General features: G+C 39.9%; 1 protein-coding gene across 1 annotated transcript in view; it reads right to left on the bottom strand.

Moving 5' to 3' along the window:
* LOC142485628 (chloride channel protein C-like) overlaps window positions 1-14,448 on the bottom strand; it is a 169,613-nt gene extending 155,165 nt beyond the window's left edge. Inside the window, exon 1 of the mRNA XM_075584477.1 lies at window positions 14,340-14,448. Coding sequence (XP_075440592.1) covers window positions 14,340-14,349 — 10 coding nt within the window. The 5' untranslated portion in view covers window positions 14,350-14,448. The remainder of the gene's footprint in view (window positions 1-14,339) is intronic.
* Window positions 14,449-20,912: the final 6,464 nt, after the last annotated feature.

Below are 20,912 nucleotides of genomic sequence, written 5' to 3' on the forward strand. Positions count from 1 at the left end.
GATTTAAATCTACTATTAAATATATTTAGGACAAGGTAGATTCTGTTGATATCAATATATGGATCAATAGAGATACATACCCATAATTGCACCGTGAAAAAAGTATTATGGTGCCCTCTAAATGAAACTCACCATATGAGCCCCAATAATACAAAATAGTACAAACAAGGAATGGATTGTACATCTAGGATTTGGGAAAGAAATATATTAATCTAGTCGACACAAATAATCTGAAGGAGGTGATCAAGAATGGAAATAAGTAATTAGGAGAGGCCAGGAGTGGTCTTAGAGTATAACACCAAGGAACTGTTAGTTACAAGACAAGAATACGACAATACAGAAAGGTGTTGGGACAAGTTACATTTTATGATATATTATATTATATTGCTATTTGTATTAACGCTGTATATATTTAACAGTTTTATATTAGATTACTTACTGTATGTTACTAAGATTTTCATGTATCAGTCTTACCAAAAAATGTATTGCCAAATCACATTCCAGAAAAATCTTCTATTTTTTTAGGGGGATTTGTAAATGGAATTGAAGTCATTCGGGATCCATGTTGTCTTTTAGAATCCATTTTATTTACCCAGACTCTATTCTGTAATGTTAGTTTGTGAAACTAATTGTGGGATGTGAGAAACATACAGTAAGGTAAATATTTTATTGTTATGGAACATAAATTGGCACATATAACATCTCATGTATTAAAAAGGATTGCAATAGAAAGTAAGATCAACCCTAAAAAGTTCTTTAAGTACCTTAATAACAAAAAAATGAGAAAAGAAAATATAGGACCCTTTCAGTGTGAGATGGGCAGGCAGATTATTGGAGATAAGGAAAAAGCAGAGGTATTAAACAAATTCTTTGCCTCTGTATTTACCAGGGAAGAGTCAATTTCAGTTGTAGTGCCGCAGGAGGAAGCCACAACCTCCATATTAATGAACAATTGGTTAACTGAGGAAGAAGTTCATAGGCATCTTGAAAATATTAAAGTAAACAAGGCACCTGGCCCCGATGGCATACATCCAAGAGTTCTCAAGGAGTTACGCTCAGAAATAGCCAAACCATTACATTTAATATTCAATGTCTCCATTTCCACAGGCTCAGTACCACAAGATTGGCGTTAAGCAGATGTGGTGCCTATATTTAAAAAGGGAGCTAGATCACTAGCGGGAAATTATAGACCTGTAAGCCTGACTTCAATAGTGGGGAAACTACTTGAAGGTTTAATACGGGATAATATTCAGGAATACCTAATGGAAAACAAAATTATTAGTAATAGTCAGCATGGATTTATGAAGGATAAATCATGCAAAACTAACCTTATTTGTTTCTTTGAGGAGGTAAGTAGGAATTTAGACCAGGGTAATGCAGTTAATGTGGTCTACTTAGATTTTGCAAAGGCTTTTGATACGGTTCCACACAAGAGGTTGGTGTACAAAATAAAGCAAATTGGACTCAGTAAAAATATATGCACCTGGATTGAAAACTGGTTGAAGGACAGACAACAGAGGGTTGTCATAAATGGGCAAAGGTCGTGAGTGGAGTACTTCAGGGATCGGTACTGGGACCCCTGCTTTTTAACTTGTTTATTAAACCTTGAAGCTGGCATCGAGAGCAAAGTCTCCATCTTTGCTGATGATACTAAATTGCGTAAGGTAATAGAATCAGAGCAGGATGTAATTTCTCTCCAGAAGGACTTGGAGAGACTGGAAACTTGGGCAGGTAAATGTCAGAGGTGGTTTAATACAGATAAATGTAAGGTTATGCATTTGGGATGCAAGAATAAACAGGCGACTTACACATTAAATGGGGATAAATTGGGAGAATCCTTGACGGAGAAGGATTTTAGGCATGCTTGTTGACAACAGGCTTAGCAATAGTGCCCAAAGTCATGCAGTAGCTGCAAAGGCAAACAAGATCTTATCTTGCATTAAACGGGCAATGGATGGAAGGGAAGAAAACATAATTATGCCCCTTTACAAAGCATTAGTAAGACCACACCTTGAGTATGGAGTACAATTTTGGGCACCACTCCTTAGAAAAGACATTCTGGAACTAGAGAGAGTGCAGAGAAGAGCCACCAAATTAATAAAGGGGATGGACAATCTAACTTATGAGGAGAGGCAAGCTAAATTAGATTTATTTACATTAGAAAAGAGGCATCTAAAAGGGGATATGATAACTATATACAAATATATTCGGGGACAGTACAGAGAGCTTTCAAAAGAACTATTCAACCCAAGGGCAGTACAAAGAACTCGGGGCATCCCTTTAGGTTAGAGGAAAGGAGATTTCAGCGTCAACAAATGAAAGGGTTCTTTACATTAAGGGCAGATAAAATGTGGAATTCATTACCCAGTGAGACAGTGATGGCAGATACAATAGATTTGTAAAACATATTTTTAGAAATGAAAGGTATACAGGGATATACCAAATAAGTAAACATGGGAAGAATGTTGATCCAGGGAATAATCCAAAGTTATTTATTTTCCCTTTATGCGATATCATTGGATGATATAACACTGGGGTTATTTTGTTTGCCTTCCTCTGGATCAATAAGTAAGTATAGATATAGGATAAAGTATCTGTTGTCTAAATTTAGCATAGGTTGAAATTGATGGACATGTGTCTTTTTTCAACCTCATCTACTATGTAACTACAGGCATACCCCGCATTAACGTACGCAATGGGACCGGAGCATGTATGTAAAGCGAAAATGTACTTAAAGTGAAGCACTACCTTTTTCCTACTTATCGATGCATGAACTGTATGGCAATCGTCATATACGTGCATAACTGATGTAAATAACACATGTAAAAGGCTCTATAGTCTCCCCACTTGCGCACAGCTTCGGTAAGGTAGGGTGCCGGTATTGCTGTTCAGGACATACTGACAGGCGCATGCGTGAGCTGCCGTTTTCCTATTGAGCGATATGTACTTACTCGTGAGTGTACTTAAATTGAGTGTCCTTAAACCGGGGTATGCCTGTATGTAACTATGTAACTATGTAACTATTGTAGCCCCCTGTAAACAGCACAGGCTATACCTATCTTCCTTCTACTGTGGTAAGTCCTGTTAAGATCAGGCACCAGTAATCATCATGGGTTTTCCCCCTTCATAGCCCTATCCTGAGTGGTAGACGCAGGTCTGGACTCTGCTGCAGGCGTGAGCAAGAGGGGAGGTTCTGCTGACATCACGAGGGGTGGGGCTAGCTCTATATTTAGCAGCCAACTCCGGTAAGTAGAGTTAGAGTTGATAGTGATATCGAGAGTCTGGAGTTGACGGTTAGTTATGCCGGGAGTATGCAGTTCAGTTAGTATGCCATGAGTCAAAGAATCCTGCGGATCAGTCCGAGGAGTTGGAGGAGACTACGGTCTCCCCTGCGCAGAGTGCAGGAGCAGAGAGAGAGAGGAGCAGAAAGATTCAGCGTCCTTTAGTAGACCTGATAGAATTATAGACTTGGTGGACCAATGCCCTCACCCCACTGCCAGGGGTGATGGGGAGAATCCAAGACCCATCGCGAGGCTAACCTCGGGGGTGGGCCACGGGGTATTGAAGCCCTAGCCCAGACCATCCTGCCGGAGGAGAGACTTGGAGGGAAGGAGAGGAGGAATTATCTGGGTGGAAGGCGAGCAGCGTAATAACCCGTCTTGGCTATTGTTGTTGCGGCTGCTGGAAGCCACTATCGTTGGGAGATTCCTGCTCTGTCAATAAAAGAGACTATTCGTTATTATCAAAGACTGTGTGTGACTTGGAAAGTATTACCCTGGGACCCAAGGGGTTCTTCTATACCGGTCCTGTCCCATATTCCTGGGAGTATAGAAGATGGAGGCGCTGCATCATGGAGGCTACCACCCCAGAAGCCCGGTCCTGGCTCCCCCACAACATCGCGGGAAGCTCAGGCCCTCCTGTTCCTCACAGGTACGCACCACACCGCATGTAATCTGCCCTCATGCACCTTAGACACCGCCGTAGAGTCTGGGGGAAGAGGGGGAAGCAGGGTTACACTATGTATCCACGGTTTACATAAGAATATGGGCTGTACGCCCAGGCTTTTGTTTTTATTCTTTTTTTACAATATGCAGCTTTCGGGTTTCTTATTACTGCCTAATAGTCCATGAATAGGTTAATTTAGTAGCTAGGAAATAACTATATGAATCCTGTTTGAGATTAGATGCGTCAGAACAGAACAGAAATACATAGCCCAAGTCTGTTCTCCATCTTTAACCTGTCCTTGCCTGAATTTGCCTGAAGCTTATTGTAACTGCCTCTAGGAAGAATAAATTTTTGGAACGGCAAGAAACCTGTGTCGGACCAATATATTGGGACAAAAAATCTGTATTTTAACACACTTGTAAGGTTTATTTTCATGAATGTTGGTGAAAAGCACTTATATACAGCAAATTTCTTAATGAAATTTCACATAAGTTATTGACAAGGATGAAGCGAGAGATACTCGCGAAACGCGTAGCCGTGTCGGCATAGTTGTTATGATTGTGATCACTGAAGGCCACCGTACCTCCCGAAGGAAAAACTCATTTGCAGGCCCTGCGACCGGACGCGGCAGCAAGGGAGCCCCCGCATGAGCTGTTACGACGGAGATGGATGCCGGAAGTGTTGTACTTGCATGTAAGTTCTGTAAACTTACTTGTTGTTTCAATAAATTACCTTTTACTCACCGAGCGTTTTCGCCCCTGTTTGGAGCATACCAGAGGGAGTGAACTGCTTTTACTAAAAAAAAAACACATCAGCTCTGGGTACTATCCCTTGAAGTGGATTTCTCCAAAAGAAACCTTGACAAGATTGGCTCACACTTGTCCGTGTGAGTAAAATCTGGCATAGCCATTTTGATATATTCAATACCTATTCCATGTCTGCATGCTTGTTCCACTCAGTGGATTATATATATAAAGTATTTATCTTACCTTTTCTTTTCTATATGTGCTCACTATTTCGACAAGAAATCTTTTACTGGTGGAGATCAAGGAAGGATCTCATAAAGGTTGAGCTGCAATTTAAAGGGCCAGTATACCATTTTGTTTGTTTTTAGGCTCCTACGTGTGTTTGTATATTTATACATCATTATTATTGTGAGTGTGAAAGGGGAGCGCCGTAGTTTCCAAGAATAACACCCTCGGCCTCACCACCCCTACTAACTATCCCCCGTCTTTCTTTTGTCTTTTACCTTCTGTCTTTACACATACTTTATTTTCTCAACTCCCATAACCTTCTAGACCCTGTCTTATCAAGCTTCCGCAGAGCATATTCAACTGAAACCGCACTCGCCAAAGTAGCTAATGACCTCAATATCACCAACTCTCAAGGAAACTACTCCATTCTGATTTTTCTTGAAGTCCCATCTGTTTTCAATAATGTTGACCACTCTCTTTTCCTTCACATTCTTAGTTCTCTTGGCATTCGTAGACCTACCCTTGTCTGGTTTTCCTCCTACCTCTCATCGCTCCTGCAGGATCTCTATTACTAACTCCTACTCTACCTCTATTGATCTCTCTGTTGGTGTACCTCAAGGTCCACTACTCTTCTCTGCAGGACCGGCTAGGGATTTTGGCAGGGGCTCGGGGGCAAGTGTGGGGCCTCTTACCTTCTCTGTCATCTCCTTTGATTAAATAATATTGCTGAAATGAATATACTATTTAAATGGATTATATATTACTGAAATTGACTGGGGGGTGGGGGTCTCTGGAGAAGAATTGATGGTGATGTTCTGTTTCCATTTTGTCTGTTCTGTTATGTCTTTAGTGTCCATTTTGTGTGTAAGAATGTGTGTGTGTGATATGAATGAGATTCGCTCATAGTAGATTTATGACTGTGACTGAAGTAATGCCCACATTCCTGAAATCAAGAAGTTCCTGGTTCCTATAGAGAGCTGTTTTAATCCAGTTTTAACCAGGTTTTAATGATCTGTAAAATGATTGGCTTAGAATAAGGGAGTAATTATTATATTCTGCCTAGTAACCTATTTTAAACAAAGGAATATAAAATGTATATAGAGCCTGCTTGGGCCCTCCCCTGGCAGAGTGTCTCATTGACGTGTGTGAGTATGTGTGTGTGTGTGTGTGTGTGTATATATATATATATATATATATGTATATATATATATATATGTGTGTGTGTGTGTGTGTGCTTGTGCGCGTGTGTGTGTGTGTGTGTATGATCATACTCTATGCTGTTAAGGAAATAAACTACTCATTATCTAAGAACCCTTGTTTGTGAGTTTGCAAACAACGACACCTTCTATTCCTCATCTCCGCTACTTCATGTTGTCTTGGCGTCATTTCACGCCACGTTGTCAATGCAATGCGTTGCCATGTGACATCTGTGCGTCATTTCACGTTGAGTTATCATGGCGACACATCGTTACAAACAGACGGTGCTAGAGATGAGGAGCAGGAGGAGAAGCTTACAGTTCCGGAGACAAGGTAAGAAGGACTTACAGAGGCCCCGCACTCTCCCCCGGCAATCAGTTGAATTGTTTTGGGGAAGAAGGTGGGACCTCAGGGCTTGGTGCGACTGTACCGATGTCACGGCCAACAAGCCAGCCTGCTTCTCTGTATGCTCTAACTTGGTGAGCCCATTAACTCCTTTGGATTCAGCTACTGTATCATCTCGATGCTGATGGTACACAACTATATCTATCTGCCCCTGACCTTACACCAGCAGTCCAGTCACTCATTACAGATTTTTTTTAATTGACATTGATATTTTACATTGATATCTTATGTGTTTTGGCATCACTTATTTTTTGAATAATATTTGTCACTCTTAACTTTTTGTGAACATTGGGATTTTCCATTAGAATCAGATTTCACAATTTAAAGTGTTTTTTTGTTTTGCTCATTCGCCATTTTCTGTCGCTACTCATTACAGATTGCCTCAGATCAGTAATATCTGCCTGGTTTTCCTTTCACTACCTCAAACTTAATATGAAGACAGAGCTCCTCATATTCCTCCCAAACTAGGTCCCATTGTTCCCTTCTCTATTACAGTTAATAATATTACTATCCACCCAGTCTCGCAAATACATTGCTTACATAGTTACATACATAGTTACATAGTAGATGAGGTTGAAAAAAGACGTACGTCCATCAAGTTCAACCTATGCTAAATTTAGACAACAGATACTTTATTCTATATCTATACTTACTTATTGATCCAGAGGAAGGCAAACAAAAAACCCCATTAAGGGGAAAAATGAATTCCTTCCTGACTCCAAGAATTGGCAATCGGATTAATCCCTGGATCAACATCCCATGTATACTTATTTGGTATATCCCTGTATACGTTTCCCATCTAAAAAGATGTCCAAACTTTTTTTGAACAAATCTATTGTATCTGCCATCACAGTCTCCATGGGTAATGAATTCCACATTTTAACTGCCCTTACTGTAAAGAACCCTTTCCTTTGTTGCTGGTGAAATCTCCTTTCCTCCAACCTTAAGGGATGGCCCCGAGTCCTTTGTACTGCCCGTGGGATGAATAGTTCTTTTGAAAGCTCCTTGTATTGTCCCTGAATATATTTGTATATAGTTATCTTATCCCCTCTTAGACGCCTCTTTTCTAATGTAAATAAATCTAATATAGCTAGCCTCTCCTCATAAGTTAGAATGTCCATCCCCTTTATTAATTTGGTGGCTCTTCTCTGCACTCTCTCTAGTTCCATAATGTCTTTTCTTAGGATTGGTGCCCAAAATTGTACTCCATATTCAAGGTGTGGTCTTACTAATGCTTTGTAAAGGGGCATAATTATGTTTACTTCCCTTCCATCCATTGCCCGTTTGATGCAAGATAAGATCTTGTTTGCCTTTGCAGCTACTGCATGACATTGGGCACTATTGCTAAGCCTGCTGTCTACAAGCACTCCTAAATCCTTCTCCATCAAGGATTCCCCCAATATATCTCCATTTAATTTGTAAGTCGCCTTTTTATTCTTGCATCCCAAATGCATAAGCTTACATTTATCTATATTAAACCTCATTTGCCATTTACCTGCCCACGTTTCCAGTCTCTGCAAATCCTTCTGAAGAGAAATTACATCCTGCTCTGATTATATTACCTTACACAATTTAGTATCATCAGCAAAGATGGAGACTTTGCTCTCGATCCCAACCTCAAGGTCATTAATAAACAAGTTAAAAAGCAGGGGTCCCAGTACCGATCCTTGAGGTACTCCACTCATGACTTTAGCCCAACCTGAAAAAGTTCCATTTATGACAACCCTCTGTTGTCTGTCCTTTAACCAGTTTTCAATCCAGGTGCATATATTATTACTGAGTACAATTTTCTTTATTTTGTACATCAACCTCTTGTGTGAAACCGTATCAAAAGCCTTTGCAAAATCTAAGTAGACCACATCAACTGCATTACCCTGGTCTAAATTCCTACTTACCTCCTCAAAGAAACAAATAAGGTTAGTTTGGCAAGATCTATCCTTCATAAATCCATGCTGACTATTACTAATAATTTTGTTTTCCATTAGGTATTCCTGAATATTATCCCGTATTAAACCTTCAAGTAGTTTCCCTACTATTGAAGTCAGGCTTACAGGTCTGTAATTCCCTGGGTGTGATCTAGCCCCCTTTTTAAATATAGGCACCACATCTGCTTTACGCCAATCTTGTGGTACTGAGCCTGTGGAAATGGAGTCCTTGAATATTAAATATAATGGTTTTGCTATTACTGAGCTTAACTCCTTGAGAACTCTTGGATGTATGCCATCGGGGCCAGGTGCCTTATTTACTTTAATTTTTTCAAGTCGCTTATGAACTTCTTCCTCAGTTAACCAATTGGTCATTAATATGGAGGTTGTGGCTTCCTCCTGTGGTGCTACTATTGAACTTGATTCTTCCCTGGTAAACACAGAGGCAAAGAATTTGTTTAATACCTCTGCTTTTTCCTTATCTCCAATAATCTGCCTACCCATCTCACACTGAAAGGGTCCTATATTTTCTTTTCTCATTTTTTTTGTTATTAAGGTACTTAAAGAACTTTTTAGGGTTGACCTTACTTTCTATTGCAATCCTTTTTTCATTATCCATTTTTTCTAATTTAATTGCCCTTTTTCAATTTTTGTTACATTCCTTATAATTCTGATACAATGTCTCTGTCCCTTCTGACTTAAAGAATCTAAACGCCTTCCTCTTCTTGTCCATTTCCTCCCCTACCTGTTTATTTAGCCACATTGGTTTTGACTTATTTCTTTTATACTTATTACCCAAGGGTATACACTGATAAGTGTGTTTTTTTAACAATGTTTTAAAGACTGCCCATTTATCTTCTACATTTTTCCCTGCAAAAACATCATCCCATTGTATTACTACTAGATTAGACCTCAGTTTATTAAAATCTGCCTTTCTAAAGTTTAAAGTCTTTGTTGAACCCAAGTAATCTGTCTTTTGATAATTTATTTCAAATGAGACCATGTTATGATCACTGTTACCTAAATGTTCCAGGACTTGAATATTTGTTATTACTTCTACATTGTTTGATATGACCAAATCCAGAACTGCCGCTCTCCTGGTTGGTTCCTCAATAATTTGGGTCATATAATTATCTTTAAGCACCCCCAAAAACCTGTTTCCTTTTGTTGTAACGCTAATCTCATTGCCCCAGTTTATGTCTGGATAATTAAAATCCCCCATTATGCAAACATGACCCAGTTTTGATGCCTTCTCCATTTGCAAATGTATTTTAGCTTCCTCAATCTCACAGATATTTGGTGGTTTATAGCATATTCCCACAAACATTTTCTTTATACTTTTACCTCCACTGCTAATTTCTATCCACAAGGTCTCTACATTTTCATAATTCCCTTCATAGACATCATCCCTTATAATAGGTTTTAGATCTGGTTTAACATATAGACATACTCCACCTCCCCTTCTATTTGTTTGATCCTTCCGAAAAAGAGAATACCCCTCTAAATTAACTGTCCAGTAATGAGTTTCATGCCACCATGTTTCAGTAATGCCTATGATATCATACTGCTCCCTTGTAGCTATTAATTCAAGCTCCCCCATTTTATCTGTCAGGCTTCTTGCATTAGCAAGCATGCATTTAAGTTTTTTTTCAGCCTGTACTATTATCTTATCTGCTCCTTCCTTTCTGCTCCCACTTGTTTTAGACTTTAGAAGTTTTCTAGTATTATCTCTATTTACTATGGGTATCTCACTGCTTGTCAAACTTGCACTTGCCCCCATTCTACCTCCATACCACCTTGTATCCTCATCTATTCCATTTAGTTCATTATCTGTTTTATTCCCCTCCCCCCTCCATCCTAGTTTAAAATCTCCTCCAACCTTTTTAGCATTCTCTCCCCTAGCACAGAAGATCCCTCTTCATTGAGGTGCAATCCGTCCCTAGAATATAGATGGCACCTCTCAGAAAAGGAGTCCCAGTGCTCTAAAAACCCAAACCCCTCCTTCCTACACCACTTTCTTAGCCATGCATTAACCTCCCTGATCTCTGACTGTCTCCCTGCGGTAGCGCATGGCACAGGTAGTATTTCAGAAAATACTACCTTGGAGGTCCTTGCCTTAAGCTTTTGGCCTAGATCCCTGTAATCATTTTTTAGGACCCTCCATCTTTCTCTAACTTTGTCATTGGTGCCAACATGTACCAAGACCGCCGGGTCAATCCCAGCCCCCCCCAACAATCTGTCTACCCAATCCGCAATGTGCCGAACCCGAGCACCCGGGAGACAACAAACTGTTCGGTTCATGCGGTCCCGGCAACAGATTGTCCTATCTACCTTCCTAATAATGGAGTCCCCTACCATCACAATCTTTCTTTGCATCTGAGCATCCTGAGTCCCCACTGTGCTGGAGGAACTATTCCCCTGGCTGCTAGAGGAATTAGTCTCCCCCAGCCTTGCCATTTCTGCCCCAACATTCCCAATATCTTCACTCAACATGGCAAATCTATTGGGATGTGTCAGCTCAGAAACGACCTGCCTCTCCCTATTGCCCCTGCTTCCCCTTCTAACTGTCACCCAGCTACCTACCTGCTCCTCACTAACAGAAACTAAGCTACCTACCTGCTCCTCACTAAAAGCGCCACCATCTGCACCACTAGTCGAAGCAAGGGCCTGCTCAGTGAGCTCTAATTCCCTTTCAAGATTGCCAATGTCCCTCAATATTGCAAGTTGCCTCTTCAGATCAGCAATCTCTGATTCTAAAGAGACCACCTGCTCACACCTCTCACAGCGGTATGCTCCTTGGAACAGCTGCTCCAAGTGCACATACATGTGGCAAGATGTGCATTGAGTGGCATTTTCAATCCTGCTCATTCTAGCAACTATGAAGTTTAGAAGTACTAACAGTAAACTGTACTTCAATAAACTATACCTCGTTTAACTGCTTCCTTGTTCAAACTGCTTCTGGTTCTAACTGCACACACTTTAACCAACAGCACTTCAATCAACCACACAGATCAATCAGTACACGCAAGCTCAGGATTCGTTAGAAGCCTCTGTTTAAATAGGGACACCCACCAGGTGTATTAGGTTATCAATTAACTAACCCCACCCACTGCAGGTGTGTTAGGCCAGCCAATTAACCAACCACACCCACTCTGCCTCAGGTAGGAGAAAGGGAAAAAAAAGTTACAGGCTTCAAATTACAGCACACTTTAAAAATAGATTAACCCACTGCACACTCCCCAAAAACAGCCACCCTTGCTAGTATACCCAGTACTTCCCTTTCCTTCTGGTTCTAACTGCACACACTTTAACCAACAGCACTTCAATCAACTGCACAGATCAATCAGGGTTTACATTCAACTCCTCTCTTTCTTTTCTTTCTCACATTTCTTCCTTACACTAAATAATGCAATTCCTAAACTACTCAACTACTAAAACACTAGTGCATGCCCTCATTCTCTCCCATATCACTAATATCACTGCTACATTCTTTTATCTGGCCTCCCTGTGTCACGCGTCCTTCCCTACAGTCTATTTAAAATACTGCTGCTAGAATCATCTCTTGCTATTCTAAACTCATATCTGTTTCTGACCTTCTAAAATATCGCTGCTGGCTTCCCATTAATCTCTAGATGCCAGTTATAGACTGTGGGGACATAGTATATGCCACGACAACCCAAACACACCTTGGCAAACTTGATACCCTCTACAACTCAATATGCCGCTTTCTCCTCCAAAGCAACTACAACACACATCACTGTGAAATGATCAAAGAACTAGATTGGTCATCACTTGTGTCTAGGCTCAAAGTTCATCTCTCCTGTCTTGCCTTCAAATACTTTCTGGCCAAGCTACCCGTCTATCTGAACAAGCTCCTCATCCCTACCACATGCAAAACTTATCATCTGAGATCTGACTCCAAAACACTGTTCATGGTCCCAAGGCTCAACAAAGTATCTGGACGCTCCTCCTTCTCTTACGGTGCACCCCAAAATTGAAACAATGTACCGGAGACTCTCACATCCACCACCAGTCTAAGCTTTCAAAACTAAGGCTGTCTCACATTTTAATCTGATCTGTAACTGTTGCATATACCTATAATATATATTATCTCTAACTGTGCATGCTATGTCTTGTATATAATGTATACCCTGATCACTTATGTAACTATGTATTTGTAACCATGTATTTGTTATCATAACTCTGTGCCCGGGACATGCTTGAAAACAAGAGGTAACTCTCAATGCATTACTTCCTAGTAAAACATGTTATAAATAAATAAATTAAATAAATATTTCCATTTTTAAATACGAGCTGAAAATACACCTCTTAAAAGAAGCATCCCATTAACCCTATACTACTATACTATACTACTGACTCCAGGAGCACTTGGCTTCCCTCACTTGCACTTTTAATAGATGTCTGTAAGTCGCCCAATGAGCCATGCTAACTGTAAAGGACAGAGTTCCTCTTTGCCATATGTTATCACTTATTTGCTGCTCTTATTCCCAGTGTTTGTACATTATTTTCCCTGAATGGTAATTTTGTAAAGTGCTGCATACTGTACACCGTTGGTGCTATAGAAATACAATTCCACTTGCATACAATACAATACATTTGGCAGCTAACTGAGCAGATTCTGAAGCAGTCATGGCTGTGGTGCCGTGATCAGGGCTCAGTTTGGAAGGGTTGCCATGTTTAAACGTCCCAATGACATTATGTTCAGGATGATATACGTGACGGAAGAGGAAGCAAAATCAGTGCATTTACGTGTATTTTAATTGTTTTCGCTGCCAGAGGGGTACGCGATGCTTTAAATCAAGGGTGCGCAAACTGGGGGGCGTGCCCGAGATTTTCCTGGGGGGGCGCGGGCGGCTGCAGAGACCCCGCGCTCTTCCCCAAGGCATTTAAATTAAATGCTGGTGGATCGCGTGAGGCCTCTGTAACTCACTTACTGGGATTCAGATGTGTGGTGTGATGCGTCGCCATGGCAACGTGGCGTCAAATGACGCTGCGGGGTCACGACGTGATGTCACATGACCCCGCAGCGTCATTTTACCCCGGTAAACGAGGTAAGGGGCGAATGAGCCCCGGGGGGAGCAAGCAGGGGGGGCACAGCTCCAATAGTTTGCGCACCCCTGCTTTAAATGACATTTTCTATGTTATTTTTATTTGCTTGGATCAGTCACATTCTAGAAACTTGATGGAGACAAGATTGTCTCTAGTCAAGTTAGACATGATGGAACTTGTCTATCAGAAAAGAGGGGGAATGGTTGATGAATTGTTATTATTACACGTGCTTCTGCTCTACCCACCAACCGGCAACCAGTCTCCAAAACACAAGCTGGCACACATTGGGCACAAAACGTAAATAAACACTGAACGCAGCTGACACCACTAGTCCTTCACCCCTATTTATAGTGGCTTAAGACATAAAGCGACATGCCTATAGCATGGTCAGAAATACTAGACCATGGTTCTCCAAACAGGATCTCCCACTTAAATAGGCATCTCCTCTTCTTATGAACATAATATTAAACACAGGGACAGATGAACCGAGTACTATTACCACCTGATCCGGTGATACCTCCCATTCAAGTCAATGGGAGTTAACACTAGATCAGATGCGCTAACCTGTACAGGCGTTTGATGAATCACCCCAATTGTTACTTAGTTATAATACACAGGTCAATATGCTGCGACGCTGTCTTCCCCTTGCTCGGGAGTATTTAAGTACTATCCATTTGAATAAGGCTTAAATCCATCCGAGTAGTGGGCGGTATATTGAATGGGGGCCATACGCACTATACTTAGCAAATGAACTATTCCTAAACGTAAACATATTAAAAAGCAAATCACATAATTTTAGTACAGTCATAGTTTGTTAACCTACCTGAAATCATGTTTTTCAGAGATGTCTCTTGTCCTGCTTGTCTCCACAATAATCCCTCTTCAACAAATGTCTTTCTAGTGCTTCTAGGTAAAATGTGCCTGTTGCAAGTAAAATCCTCAATGCATTTTTTGCTGTAAATAGCTGCGTGTTTTATCAACAACATCACCGGGGTAAAAAGTAACCAAGATCCCGTTACTGCTGTTTGGAGTAATAACAAAAGAGCAAAGTAACAATGCTTTATTGTTAACGTACCACCAGCACCACGTACTGTGCTGTCTGCTGTGCATTGCCCTGGTGTTCTGCCCAAAGGGTTTACATATGGACTCCTTGAGAAAGCGCTACTATAGCGTGAAACGCGTGGGAGGAGAACCCCCCTTTTTTGCTTGGTGTCTCTGTTATGTTTTTTATGTAGTCTTAATAAATATTTTTAATCCGCCCCCACTCGGTGAGTTGTGAGTGCTTCTGGTATCTTCGGCTGTCCGCCAATCCCTTTTGCTGTTCCATGTACTGTGCTGTCTGCTGTGCATTGCACTGGTGTTCTGCCCAAAGGGTTTACGTATGGGCTGTAGTTACCACTGACCCACTAATAAACACACTGTGGTATCATTCTACTGTAACATGCATCTCAATTGACTATTAAGCAGCAATACAGGTTTCACTTTTATTTATTGTTGCAGGATTGAATGGAGCTGAACTGTGTTAAGTTCAGCTCCAGGGACCCCCTGCTTCCTGCGGTACTCACCTCCGTAAGGCCTCGGCCATGTTACGTGCTTGCTGGCGGAAGCGCGCTGAGGCGCGCTCCCGCTCAGCACTGAGCCCCTACAGCCGCAATTAGAGCGGCTTTAGTAGGGGCTCACCTGCGCTTACGCGCGCTTGCGGAAGCGCAGGTCTTGGGGGAATTTAAAATTCCCCCGCTTGCCGGCGAGACAGGCCGGTCACGTGAGCGGTTCGCCCAATGAGGGCGAACCAGCTCCGTGACGTCACTGGCCCGCCCCCGGCCAGTGACGCGCCCGCCCCCGGACCGCCCCCTGACGGCTGCTGAGAGCGCTTGCGGTAAGCAACCGCAAGGCCAGGGAAAGCACCCGTTTTCCCTGCGCCTCAGCGCGCCTCAGCACGCCAGCAGGGACCGTGGACTCGGCCTAAGAGTGCTGGTACCTCTGTAGTCACATAATGGCGACATTTAAATATTCTGCGTCACACGGGCCAATAGAAAGCTGTGACATCATCCGGTGCAGCGTCCTATTGGTCCACGTTCCCGGGACATTTAAACTGAAAATAGATGAAGGCCCCGCCTATGGAGGTAAGTATCTCGAGAAGCAGGAGGTCCCCAGAGCTGAGATTAACACAGTGGAGCTCCGGAGACCTTCTGCTTCAATCCTGTAATAATAAAAATAATGATACCCGTACTGCTGCTTTAAAATATATACGGTAGGGACCAAAAGAAAGAAATACTAATGCACCTCAATTTAAATCTCCTCTCTGCTATTTATTCATTGCTACATTAACGCCTGTAATGTAATCCATTATCGTTTACTCCTTTTGGTACAGAAGTAGCCTCCAAAGCAATGTCCTATCCGTAGGCCTCTTCAGCACTGTACCAGTCTTCATATTTTCAGGAATCAAAAGTCTCCCAGCAGGGCCGCCAACAGAAATCATGGGGCCCAGGACAAATTAAAGGAGCAGCCCCCCTCCCCCCCCCCAACACATAGCGTACCTAACACGAAAAAAAATTTGGACGCAACTTTAAATCAAATGTTTTCTTGTTATTATAATACTGAAAAAAACATTACAACGCAGTCTGTTTATTTTAATACTTTCAACAAAAGATACCCAATACTACATCAAATGTGACAAAATACAAAGTTAAATACTTCAATGTTAGTATTCTCATGAATAACATTCAAACCCCTTGGCATTATAAGCCTGCCGCCACGTCACGGCATGACCAGTATGCAGGTCCTAACACTACCTGTGAAAATTCTTATTTACCTTATTTAACTGGGGGGGGGTAAGTATAGGCCTGGGGGGAGGGGTTAACTATGGGCCTGGTGAGATTAAGTATAGGCCTGGGGGGGATAAGTATGGTTGGATTCTCTGGTGTTTGGGTTTTCCCTTATGTAAGATAACATTTGGAACACTATGAACATGTATTTTAAAAGAAGTTCAAAGGAGAAAGCAGCGTTTACCTTGTAATCCTTTGTGTCATTAAAATAGACACTTTCAAAAATACAGTAAGTGATGTAAAACAACATACACTTAAACCACATATTATAGTCCTTATGGAACATCTTAAGTAGAATTTATAATGAAGACTTTGGGCCTGATTCAATATGTTCTAGGTGCACTTGTCCGCTTCAGAACAAGATAATACATTGCATTAATTTATACCGTTTTAATTGAAAATAAAAAAGGACAGTTACAAGGATGTGCACTGGAATTGTTATTTTTTCCTTACGCGTTAGGGGCGCACACCTTCGTGGTTCCTATAAAAAATATGAAATATAAAAATATTCTAAATATTGGGCAGGCTTACAAAACTGCAACTGTAACTCTGCCCTAACTTCTCTCGCTTGCTCTGTAAATCCTTCATCTTGTCGCCGACATGCCCGAAAATGGTACAACTAAGATTAATACATAGACGCTGCATGGCGCAGGTATATTTTAGCACAATAAAAATAAGAAGAGAAAAAAAGACTCCTCATATGCACTCTTACCTATTCATGTCATTATAATTATTAAAACAGCCTTTGTTGTTCTTGCATAATAAAACAATGAAAAGTAAAAATAATAATTAACCATCCTATTTGGGCACAACAATAATAGCCCAACGGTAAATCTAAAATTCATAAATAACTGTGACTTGCTATAATAAACCTCACTACCATACTAGATAATCCATCATATTGGGATAATCCTTATCCTTTGTTTCATTATTGTCCTAAGCCAATTATTGTTCTCAACATAGTGGCATAACTCATACCACTAGCATACACTGAAAGTTATTTATGCCTTGTTTCATGTACACAACTCCCACAGTAGAGAGTAACTACTTCATGTATCGTCACAGAGACAATCAATCAATCACATATGGACACTTTGCATATATTTATCAATACAACATCAATCCAACATCAATTCACAGGTAAGTAAAAAAGTAATAAACTAAATAAAGTGAAGTAAAACACACTGTCTTTGTGTTATTTCTACAAAGTTGCCATTGACTCAAATTGTGTGTTATTGGTGGTTACTAATCATCTGACTCCACACAGTCAGTATGATATAGGATACTATTTTGCAAAATATATCTTATTCAAGCAGAACAGACTCGAATCAGAGAGGAGTCCTCATCCCCTTCTTTTTTTGGGGTGGGGGTTAGCATAGAAGATAGGAAGAGCTAAGAGGAGATATGGTAGAGTGCTCGGTGTATATAACACCCTGAGCAGTTTCCTAGGGCCTAGGAAGAAGCGCCTCCATGCGAAACGCGCATTGGTTTTCCGGCTTAGATGACGTCACAGGACTTTAGAGTGAGAACGCGATGGCCCATGCACATTAAAGGTCATGTTGTGACTCGTTCTCTCTCCATCCCATTGTATAGATAAAGGAAACTGCTCAGGGGGCTACTTTATATATACCTAGCACACTACCATCTCTCCTCTTAGCTCTTATCCCAATATACTGGATTATCTAGTATGGTAGTGAGTATTACTAAACCAAATTCACAGATATTTATGAATTTTAGATTTATTGTTGGGCTACGGTTTTATTATGGTGATTATTTGTGTGTCTTATTAGAGTGCTTAATTATTATTTTTCTATTTATTTTTCATTTTTTATTGTGCAACTACAATAATGGCAAAGTTTTAATAATTGTTTTAATAATTTAATAATGACATCAATAGGTATGAGTGCAGTTGAGGAGGAATCTTTTTCTCTTATTTTTATTCTACTAATACTCCCCCTTGCACCTTCCTGCACTATATATTAGGCTATAGCAAGAGTTTATTTTTAAATATATTAATATTTAAGTGTGCGTTGCATTTAGATAAAGACTATGAGCTAATATTTGTGCTTTGATACATATAGCCGTATAATTTAATATATTAGCCATACAGACTATGGTTTCATAATAAAAAGTAAACGGTTTTGTTATATTTTTATTTTCTGGAATGTAAGGTGCCCATTTAAGATGATTATGCTGAAAGAAACAGCCCTCACTCCTGCTCAGTTTGAGAATTATGTGGGGTATTGTATGTACAGTTGATGATGCAGCAACTTCAATTAACCTGCATAGAGGATTCAAGCTTTTTTTTTGTGAGTTTGTTTTTATTATTGAATAAAAACTATATCACAAACCCACGTATTTCAGGCATTATTAAAAATAATGAAATAAATAAAAGCAATACAATATAACAACATAAATATGTACAAGAAAATATATATTTCAAATAACATAGTAAATAATAAGAAGAAATTACATAAAATAATAATTAATTTTTAATTATAAAATGTCAAAAGATAAAATGAGAATATCCAAATTCTTATAAAGAAGTCTGAGTCTCCTTAATTCAAAAAGAGGTTTATGTTTTAATTAAAGTAGTGTCAATGCATGTCATGCGCAGTGCTGCTGCATTGCTTTTGTATTTAGCCACGTTGGCACGCATTGGGCTACGGAGTATAAGCCGATGTGTTCAGAGTGCCGATGACAGAAGCAGCAAAGTTGCTGGTGGCCATCTTGTTCTGTCCCTGGAAAGTGGAAACTTTGAAAGATGCATAAATCTTTGATATTAATAAAAGAGACAACCTTCGGACTGAGAATGGTCTTCCTGATCAGAATCTAAAGAATACAAAATAATATTATTAATAATAATAATAATAATAATAATACAGAAAACGTTCAACTTTTATTATTGAGCCTCTGAAATATGTATTTTGCCACTTTGACAGTGTACAGAGGGGTTGATACTGAATTTAACAAAATTGTGTCCAGAGGCCAATTAATATAGAGTTTAAAAGAGACTCTTGTGTGATTGCCTTCCAGGGAAAGGCCTATAAGCTTAACACAGAATTCAGATGGTGTAGCTCACTTTGCTATGATTCAACCATTGGAGTAGAGCCTTCCAAGTCACACAGATACTTGATCTGTTAGAGGTATGCATGAGAGATAACTATTGAGGAAGGATCCGTATAGCCTTGCCTTGAGGAGAAATGTTGCATGCTTGGTTACTGAGACTGGGCTGGGATAACATCACGTATTTACTGTAAATGTGATGATGCTGAAACAATGTGTTGCTCTTCCCTTGGAAACAGATGTTTACCATACAAATAAGAATGCAGTGTGTTTTGGCTACATTATAACACACTTATGTAAAAGGACAACAAAGGATTGTATGAGCACATACAAATGCTCGTAATACTTAAATCTCTATTAATAACAGCATGCAGATTAACAGATTTATACTAACTGGAAATGGAAAAAAGAAGCAAGCCATGTAAGTAAAAATGTATCCAGTTAATGTTAGGTTTGGAGAATTAGAATTATATATTTGTTTCTTATTTTTTTTTAGCCAATGGGACAAAACTATGTTTTATTTTTTTATCCCTATTAAGGATATCCTTGTATACAAATAACTCAGAGCCCAGAGTCAAGAAAAGGACATAGGGTCATATTTATTATGTGTAAGAGATATTCTAGTGCCAGAAGACACTTTACTTTCCATTCATGTGCATGGACCACAGGGCATCTTCCGGAAAAGGGTCTTATCAAATAGCCCCTCTTGTGATTGGACTCTTTACTGCTCTGAATTGTAGGTAAGATAAGTTGTTGATTACATCGTTTTGTTTAAAAACCACTATACACAAGTTATACCAATCTAACTGTCTTAAGTGTGGCTAGTCATTGTTACTATGCATTGCAGATAAGAATTGACTGCAGTATTATTTAGCATCTTTTAGACAGGAGAGCATATTGTTCATAAATTACACAGAATATTTGGAAAAATTATGGGAAAACTTTTTTTCTCTGAGATTGACAAGTTTTGTTATGTAACAATGTTAATTCATTTGGTTGTTGGGGACTTCAGCACAATGTATGAACAAATTAGCTAATATTTCTAATTTTTTATCCACAATCACTGAAGATTAAGAGTCGCCAATTTGGTGGTGGATGTGGTTTTTTCTAAACAATTTCCGTGTTTGGATTTTGCATTGATCTGTATGGCAAACACATTTTTACACAACACCGGTGTAATTTAAGTGTTAAACCAACTGGAAATTATTGGCTAGTATGTTAGTAGACGGTATATGGTGTTATCTATCTGTAACCAAGCTCTTTACCCAACACCAGTGTAATACAAGGTGTTAAACTCAAAATGACTGGCTGGTATACTAACAGAGAGTTGAAATGAAGTAGAGAGAAGTCAGGTGGTCCTTTGTATATGTGACCAGTAATATTAGTAATGTAATTATAATGTCATTATTATTTAAAGTATTATAATAATATATATAAAAATTATATACAACATTAAATTGTACAGAAGATATTAGCGATTGAGTGATTGCTGTCTCTCTCTCTCT

The sequence above is a fragment of the Ascaphus truei genome, chromosome 2 (genome assembly GCF_040206685.1).
Source record: "Ascaphus truei isolate aAscTru1 chromosome 2, aAscTru1.hap1, whole genome shotgun sequence".
Classification (NCBI taxonomy): Eukaryota; Metazoa; Chordata; class Amphibia; order Anura; family Ascaphidae; genus Ascaphus; species Ascaphus truei.